General features: G+C 47.8%; 1 protein-coding gene across 1 annotated transcript in view; it reads left to right on the top strand.

Moving 5' to 3' along the window:
- The first annotated feature begins 594 nt into the window (after positions 1 to 594).
- The window catches only part of TRAF5 (TNF receptor-associated factor 5), a 21,438-nt gene continuing 13,067 nt past the window's right edge, over positions 595 to 8,965 (top strand). Inside the window, exons 1-6 of the mRNA XM_005865174.2 lie at positions 595 to 814; positions 1,720 to 1,777; positions 4,290 to 4,391; positions 6,804 to 6,968; positions 7,839 to 7,916; positions 8,247 to 8,321. Coding sequence (XP_005865236.1) covers positions 597 to 814; positions 1,720 to 1,777; positions 4,290 to 4,391; positions 6,804 to 6,968; positions 7,839 to 7,916; positions 8,247 to 8,321 — 696 coding nt within the window. The 5' untranslated portion in view covers positions 595 to 596. The remainder of the gene's footprint in view (positions 815 to 1,719; positions 1,778 to 4,289; positions 4,392 to 6,803; positions 6,969 to 7,838; positions 7,917 to 8,246; positions 8,322 to 8,965) is intronic.

The following is an 8,965-nucleotide window of genomic DNA, read 5'->3' as shown; positions in this document are numbered from 1 at the left end:
ATAGCAGGTCCTCGAATAACAGCATCATTTTGTTATAGTGTTGATGAGATGCTGTAAGAACTTAACTCTTGTTTATATCAGTTGCTCTATGGTAAAATTGGTTTTGTGATCCGTTGTTTTGCGGCAGTTCTGAGAAGCGTTCGATGACGTTATGTGAGGACTTAACTGTACACTGCAAGCAATGTGTTGGTGTGTGTGGTTCTTGATTCTGAAAAAAAAGTCAACAAAACGTTTGTTTCAATTCTCTCAACTGAATGGAAGAGAATTCATAACAGGAGTTTGCTTAGAATGTAGTTAACACCTGGCTAGATTGTGTGCAAGCATGTGGCCAAACTGACAGTATAATTTAGCATTCCTGTTAAAGGGAGGATGGGCAAAGGGCTGAATCTCCTGGAATCTTGCCGAAAGACACCTGGTCCAGGCTCCCACCTGCTCACCCTCTGCAGGAGCCCTCCAGTGGCAGGAGGTTGTCACTGTGGCCACAAGGTCATAGCAGAGTGACCACGTGGGCGATGCTCAGTACGTAGAACTCCCGGTGCTGGAGATGTTTGGGTGTGTGCACACTCAGTTTTCCTTCTGTCCCCCTCGCCCCCAGAATGGCTTATCCCGAGGAGCAAGGAGGCGTCCCCTGTGGTTTCCTCCGCCAGAATTCCGGCAACTCGGTTTCCTTGGACTTCGAGCCCCACACTGAGTACCGGTTTGTGGAGCAATTAGAAGAGCGATACAAATGTGCCTTCTGTCACTCGGTGCTTCACAACCCCCACCAGACGGGATGTGGGCACCGTTTCTGCCAGCACTGCATCCTAGCCCTGAGGTGAGTGGGCTCTAAATGCCAAGTGTGGCCTTTCAACTGTAATTGTGGTTCTGGGATGGCTGTGGTTGGCCACAGAACCATCAATCTGAGGAGGGGCTCTCCCGGGCCCCTCCTGTGAGACCCTGAGGAGCCATCTTCATTTTTTGCCACTCGCTGACTGATTCTCACTTTTGGTTAAAATCCAGACCACGCCTGCTTTGCATGTGAGGACAAACCTAGAAGCCCAGTCTGCGTTTCCCCCAGGGCCTGCAGACACCCTGCCCTTCCTTGCCTAAGGCAGTGGTGACGTCACGGAATCTCTCAGGCATGGGGCTGTTCACTCCTGGGTGGCTGTAAAGCCTGGCTCATGCCCTGTTGAGGGAGCGGACCAGGAGAGACAGAAAAGCGGGCATTTAGGGCTTATCGAGGAGCAGGAAGGAAGTTGTATCCTGCCCAGCTGAGAAAGGGGGTTATTACAGCACACGCCCATTCATTCATGGGCTCGTTCATTCAGTGCCCGTGTGTTCCAGGCACCTTGCTAAACTAAGCTCCAGTGTCCAGAGTTGGAGAGCTGAGGTCCAGTGTGGAACAGGACCCGGTCTCTGCCTTCTAGAACATTCCAGTCCAGTGAAGCAGACAGGCAGGCGGTGGTACAGTGTGATAAGCAAAGGACTGGAGAGGGCATTCAACTCTGTCCAGGGGACTCACTATTTGATTTGCGTCCTGGGAATGAAGGGGAGTTTTTTTTCAGACTGAAGAGGTGCTGGAATTGGGGCGCTGGGGGTCTTCTAGGAGAGGGAATAGCATGAGTAAAGACAGGGCCTGGGCTGCTCCGGGGAACGTCAGGGGGCCGAGCATGGCCGGAGTGCTGAAGAGCTGTCAAGGTCAACTCTTAATTCTGGCTCTATTTTTATTTTTCTCTCCAGAGAATTAAATGCAGTGCCGCTCTGCCCTGTGGATAAGGAGGTCATCAAATCTCATGAGGTAAGAAAACCACTGCTTTGGGTTAGCAAGTCTCTAGTTGATAGAGAAGCCAGTGTCCTGGTTGGGCATCGAGGTTGGAGCAGGCGAGCGGGAGGGGGTCTTCCCTGGGGTCCATATTCCTCTGCTGAGGGCTCAGGTTGGACCCCACTCCTGACGCTGTCTGAGAGGCTTGTTTGGGTCTTTATTGACTCCCCACGTTTCTTCTCCTGCTTCTTCCTTCCCCCCCCTTCCTATCCCGGCTCCAGCTCTCCTGAGTCACTTGGAGAAATGAAACATCCTGTTTCCTGGAATCCACTATCTCATCTGGTTAATCTCGAATACTTCCTTTGGTTATTATGTCTAACAACAGCCTTATCGAGCTAGAATTCACATGTCTTAAAATCTTCTTGTAACGTGTCCATGTTTCTTGGGTATATACCTAGGGGTGGAATTACTGGGTCAGATGGTAACTATGTTTAACACTCTGAGGACCTGCCAGACTAGGTGTTTTCCAAAACAGCTGCACCATTTTGCATTCCTGCCAGCAACGTCTGAGAGTTCTAATTTCTCCTGGTCCTTGCCAGGATTTGTTATTGTCCGACTTCTTTATTATGGCCTTCCTTGTGGGTATGAAGATATATCTTGTGGTTTTGATTTGCATTTCTCTAATGGTTAATGATGTTGAACGTGTTTTCCTATGGTTGGCCATCTGTATATGTCTTTTGTAAAAATGCCCATTCAGTTCCCTTGCTCATTTTCTCAGTGGGTTATTTGTCTTTTATTGTTGAGTTCTAAGAGTTCTTCATATATTCTGGATACAAGTCTCTGATCAGATATATCACTTGCAAATATTTTTCTCCCATTTTGTGGGTCAACTTTTCACTTTCTTGATGGCTTCCTTTGAAGCACAAGTTTTTCATTTTGACAAAGCCTTCTTTATATTTTGTTTGTTTGGTTGCGTGTTCTCTTAGTTGTATCTAAGCCATGGCCATGCTCAGTTTTCATCATTTTTTTAAAATTTGTTTTTATTGATTTTAGAGAGAGAGGAAGTGAGAGAGATAGAAACATCAATGAGAGAGAAACACACTTCCTACTGGGGATCAAGCCCACAACCTGAGCATGTGCCCTGACTGGAATTGAACTAGTGACCTCTTTGTTCATGGGTTAACGCTCAACCATTGAACCACACCATCTGGGCAGTTTTCTCCCCGACCTGAACACCTGTCTGATACACGCTCCTTTTCTATGCTCTTATGATGCCTTCTGAAAGGCCGAGCATAGGGCAGTGCTGTACTTGTGCCTGCCTCAACACTGGGCCAGGGGGTGGCATATGGCAGCTTGGGATTTGTTGGGACAAATCCAGCCACTTGTTTTTGTATGGCCTGTGAGCTAATAACAGTTTTTATATTTTTAAATCATTGGAAAAAATCAGAAGTGCACTAGGAACTCTGTACTTTTAAAAAATATATATTTTATTGATTTTTTACGGAGAGGAAGGGAGAGGGATAGAGAGTTAGAAACATCGATGGGAGAGAAACATCAATCAGCTGCCTCCTGCACACCTCCTACTGGGGATGTGCCCGCAACCAAGGTACATGCCCTTGACCGGAATTGAACCTGGGACCCTTCACTCTGCAGGCCAGCGCTCTATCCACTGAGCCAAACTGGTTAGGGCAGGAACTCTGTACTATTTTTGCAACTTCTTGTGAGTCTTAAACTATTTCAAAATAAAAAAATTTTAATAAAAGTAAGAATAATGTTATGGTCCTAGCCGGTTTTGCTCAGCGGATAGAGCATTGGCCTGCGGACTGAATGGCCCCAGGTTCGATTCCAGTCAAGGGCACATGCCTGAATTGCGGGCTGTTATCCCCAGTGATTCTCTCTCATCATTGATGTTTCTATCTCTCTCGCCCTCTCTGAAATCAATAAAAATATTTTTTAAAAAAGAATAATGTTATGCATCATGTGAAAATTATATTTCAGTGTTCATAAATAATGTTTTATTAGAACACAGCTGATGCCCCTTTATTTAAGTATTGTATATGGTGAAGTTGAATAGTTGCAACAGAGACCATTGGAGCGTGGCCCACCGAGCTGAAAATATTTACTTTCACCCTTTATGGAGAAAGTTTGCCAACCCCTGGTTTGTGCTGAAATAGCAAGGCAGCACCGCTTCAGTGACGCTACTTGATGACTAATACAAACCCATTTGCTGGGACAGGAAGCTGAAAGCATCACCCTCAGCCACAGCCCCACCTCCTGACCTTCGAGCATGTGGGATCAAATGCACCATGAGATTCTCCCAGCTGCAGCCTACTGCGCTGGACATTGATTACCTGCCTTGCATGTTTAGCGGCCTGTCAGATGTATGTATCTGAGACAGCTTTTCCTTTTATGATGCTGAATCTGCTATTTCCATTCCAACCACTGTCTGGAAGTTTCCACCCGCCTTCTGAGATGAACCTGAAGACCAGGTTAATAATTCTTGCTGCTCTAAAGCTTTGGTGTGAGACCTATCATGTTTATCTTTTAGGTGTTTAAAGACAATTGCTGCAAAAGGGAAGTCCTCAATTTATATGTATATTGCAAAAATGCTCCTGGGTGTAATGCCAAGATTATTCTGGGACGATACCAGGTTGGTATTACGAACAACATTTGCCTTTGCCAATTTCCGGTGACGTGCATTGAACACCTTTTTTTTGTGATAGTTACTGGGCTAAGCATGGGGGTGGGGGTGGTCATTGGGCTGCCCTCAGAGAATTCCTACCTAGAAATTCTGCCCCACAGCATGCAAAGGGCTAAGATGTGAGTGAAGAGGTTTGTTCTACCTGGAAGGCATGGAGGACGTGCTACCTGAACTAGGCCTTACATTGTGGGTTAGGGGCATTGATCCAAAAGTGAAGATGTGAGATATGCTGGGCAAAAGGAACGCTTAAGCAAGGACATGTCCTTTGGGGGGAACTGTGAAGGATTTGGGGTCCCCAGGGTGGGAGCCAGGGTATGAGTGCCCGGAGGCATTTGCAGATGCCAGAGTGGTTGCTTCCCAGCAGCTGTGGGCCCTGGCCTCTTAGAATTTATGATCTAAGGCAGAAAACAGATCAGAACAGAGTTAGGATGGAGTTTAAAGGTGAAGCATTGTTAGGAGATGCAAACAAAAGGCCTAGGGCAGTGGCCAGCAAACTGCGGCTCGGCAAACCACGGCTCACGAGCCACATGCGGCTCTTTGGCTCCTTGAGTGTGGCTTTTCCACAAAATATCGGCTCTTCCACAAAATACCGACTTCTGCGCATGGGCCACAAAGTTTCCATCTCACTGTACATGCGCGCCCGCACGTGGTATTTTGTGGAAGAGCCACACTTCCTATGGAATGAAACTGTCCTACCCGGCTCTTCCATCCAGCGGGGCGCTTGTGAAATGCAGGCTGGGAATGTGGCCCCGCCATGGCAGGCCCCTATCAGGTTTGATCACACGACGAATGAATAAGGCTCAGGCATCCCAAGCTTCCAGGGAATGCTCGGGGGCTGCTGAGAATTTCCACTCCCGCCCACACATTTTGGAATATGTTTCAGGTGATTTTTTTCTCTGTCAGTCCTCCAGACCCCGCAGGCGCTGAGCTTATAAATGTGCAAATGATTTCCTTGTTAGCCCAGGGAGTTCTTTGGAGGCTCACGGAACTTGGTTGTGTTTTTCCCATGACAGCCCCTGGCCACTGGTTCCGATAGTCAGATAGTCAGGTCCCCAAGCAGGGCCTCTTTTCAACTGTGGGTTGTCGCTAAGCCTGAAAGGGAAACGAGGCTCAAATGGACCAGGGATCAGCTTTAGCGACCAGATCATCAGCTTCTAGGGAACAGTGGCTGGTTTCTTTTCACCTCTTTCTTTCGTATTTCCCCTCATTCACTGTTCTCCCCACCTTGTGTGACAGGGCGGGGGACCTTACAGATAGCAGAGTCTTGATGAATGCTGACTGTTTTGATGAGTTGAGGGTAACATCAGTGAATTTTGGACAAGATGTGGATTTCAGTTGTCATCACCATTTGTTTCTTACCAGCAGAGGCAGAGGAAAATAGGTGTATTTATTGATCTCCCATAGATAAACTCTTTGCTCTTTTTTCCTTCAGAGAAGGAGTCAGCACACTGTTTCTGCCGAGAGCCAGACAGTAAATATTTCAGGCTTTGCAGGCTCTGTCGCAACTGCTCAACTTTCCCGTTTTAGAGGATAGATCATCTGAGAACAAATAGATAGGCATGTGGCTATTCTCCAATAAAACTTTATTTACAAACACAAGTAGCAGGCCCGGTTGGCCCAAGGCCCATAGCTTTCCGACCCTGTTTTAAAGGATTTTTCAGGCAGACAACCTCATTAAGATTTTGATAACTTGTCAGAATCACAGTAACTTACAGTCATTCAAAGGTCCTATTAAAATATGCCTGTTTTCATAAATCTCTAATGTGCAGACAACTGGAATGAACACTGTTAATGTCATTAGTCTCCTATATTCCAGTTGAAAACGTTTCCTGACCTTGTAAGACTGGCCATTCCCAGCTCCTCCTTGGCCTGTGGGTCCTATATGTCCTCTACCTCCTTTCTTGACCACTTCTGGACCAGCTTCCTCTCCCTCCCTTTTCTTCCTTTAACCCCTTCTTTTCTTCCCCTTTCCCCCCTCTGTCCTGGCTTTTACCATCTGCAAATAGTGCCTGGTGCTAGGGGTGGGGATAAAGAGTACACAAAAGAAATAAAAAATATTCTTGAGGTCTGGTCAATTCATTGGCAAGCCTTAAGGAAATATTCAAGAACTAACCTGAGAATATGAGCACGTTCCTAGGTAATCTAAACTAAAACTCGTTATTCCTCCTTCTTCCCCCACCTTCGCCCCTCCTCCTAATTCCCACCTCGCAAGGCTGGCTTTCAGAGCCTGGGTCCAAGCAGCCCTCTGTTCAGCACTCAGAGCCTGCAGGCACGGCTGTCCTTCCTCCCAGCGCCCCCTGTTACTCCCTCTAGGCCTTTCAGCACCTCCCTTCCCACCGCCCTGTTATGTGTTTGTCGCAGGACCACCTTCAACAGTGCTTATTTCAAGCTGTGCAGTGTTCCAATGAGAGCTGTCGGCAGCCAGTCCTTCGGAAAGATCTGAAAGAGCACTTGAGCGCAGACTGCCAATTTCGAGAAGAAAAATGCCTCTATTGCAAAAAGGAGGTGGTAGTCATCAATCTACAGGTAAAAAAAAAAAAAAATTCCTCACCTTTAGGGGGCTAAATTCTGCTTGAGTGGTCACAGGGAATCAGATGAGCTACCAGAAGCCCACCTTTCTGGATTTATTTTTGTACAGAAATACTAGGTCTTAAGAATAACTTTATGTGAGAGAAGTTGTGTAAGAAACAAAAGCCCTCTTGGTGGTAGGACTGTACTCGTTTATCATGGGCAAAAATGTTGTTTGAACACCTGCTGAGGATGAGTGTGCAAGGAGGGACGCTAGAGATGGGTCCCAAGGAGGTGGCAGTACTGTCTGTCCTCAGGATGCTGTAGTCTGACCGGGGAGGTTGGCTGTGGGCATAAAACAAGAGCATGGGTACCTTTCACCTGTGCCAGAGGAGCCGCACTGATGACTCCCACAGCCTGCCCTCTGGGAGTCCTGTGCCCTCCGACTTTCTTTCGGAATAACTGGGAAATTTAATGGAACTGAATTCCTTTATACCAGTGGTTCTCAACTTTCTAGCCCTTTAAATACAGTTCCTCATGTTGTGACCCAACCATAAAATTATTTTCGTTGCTACTTCATAACTGTAATGTTGCTACTGTTATGAATCGTAATGTAAATATCTGATATACAGGATGGTCTTAGGCGACCCCTGTGAAAGGGCCGTTCGACCGCCAAAGGGGTCGCGACCCACAGGTTGAGAACCGCTGCTTTATAACAAGAAAGCGGCCGTCTATATGCAATCCTTTCTGGAAGTAGCCCATACCTTCCTGACGGTGAGCCACATACATAGATTCCCAAAGAGACATGTGTATAAACACTCTGAGGGCATACAAGGGAACCCTTGAAAGCGAAGGTGGCTTGGTGTCATCACGCTTTTTCTGTTTCAGAATCATGAAGAAAACGTGTGCCCCGAGTACCCAGTACCTTGTCCCAACAAGTGTGTGCAGATGATTCCCAGAGCTGAGGTAACTGTAAATAATTCTCTCAGTAGATTTCATGTAAGATAAAGTTTTAGCAGTCAGGATGGGGTGTGTCTGACAAAATCGCCTATGCGAAGGCCCCAGGCTTAAACGACACCCATGGTAACCATGTCTCTGTCTTCCCCTCCCATTTCCCGAGAATTCTCCTCCGTTTTCACCATAGCGCTCCCTCCACAAGCCTCAGCATCTCCTTTTCCTGCTCCTGTTCCCGCCCTTCTTCCCAAGCCTCCCTTGGCTCCCTGCTTGCTGCAGTTACACCAGACAGTTGGAAAATGGCCGGTGAATTTCTGTAACGTGAGGCTGTCCCTTTCGTAGGTGGATAAACACCTGGCTGTGTGTCCTGAAGCAGAACAAGACTGTCCTTTCAAGCACTATGGCTGTCCTGTAAAGGTATGGAGCGCCTTTCTGTTTCTGCCTCTACATTCTGCTGTATAATTCATTGGGTGAGTTCCTTGTACTCTTCGGTTCCGTCCGGGATGCAAAAGGACATTCACTTATGAGAACTTTAAGACTGGGAATTGTATTTGTCATGGTTCTGCAGAGACATAGAACCAACAGGAGATATGTAATATATACTTAAATATATATAATATATACTTATATACTATACTAGAGGCCCGGTGCACAAAAATTTGTGCACTCGGGGGGCGGGGGGAGGGGGGTCCCCCAGCCCGGCCTGTGCCCTCTCGCAGTCTGGGACCCCTCGGCAGATAACGACCTGCTGGCTTAGGCCTGCTCCCGGGTGGCAGAGGGCAGGCCCAATCCCTAAGTGCAGCCCCTGGTCAGGCTCAGAGCAGGGCCGATTGAGGAGTTGGGGCGCCGCACTGTCATGCACAGAGCAGGGCGGATCAGGAGGTTGCGATGCCACCCTCAGTCACGCTCAGGGTAGGGCCGATTGGGGGGTTGGGGCACCGCCCCCTGTCACACTCAAGGCAGGGTCTATGGGGAGGTTGCGGCGCCACCCCCTATCACGCACAGAGCAGGGCCAATCAGGGGGTTGGGGCGCTGCCCCCTGTCACTCACAGAGCAGGGCC

This window comes from Myotis brandtii, unplaced genomic scaffold (assembly GCF_000412655.1).
Source record: "Myotis brandtii unplaced genomic scaffold, ASM41265v1 scaffold197, whole genome shotgun sequence".
Lineage (NCBI taxonomy): Eukaryota > Metazoa > Chordata > Mammalia > Chiroptera > Vespertilionidae > Myotis > Myotis brandtii.
Note: the sequence above shows the minus strand (reverse complement) of the source record. Positions and strands in the feature narration are given on the sequence as shown.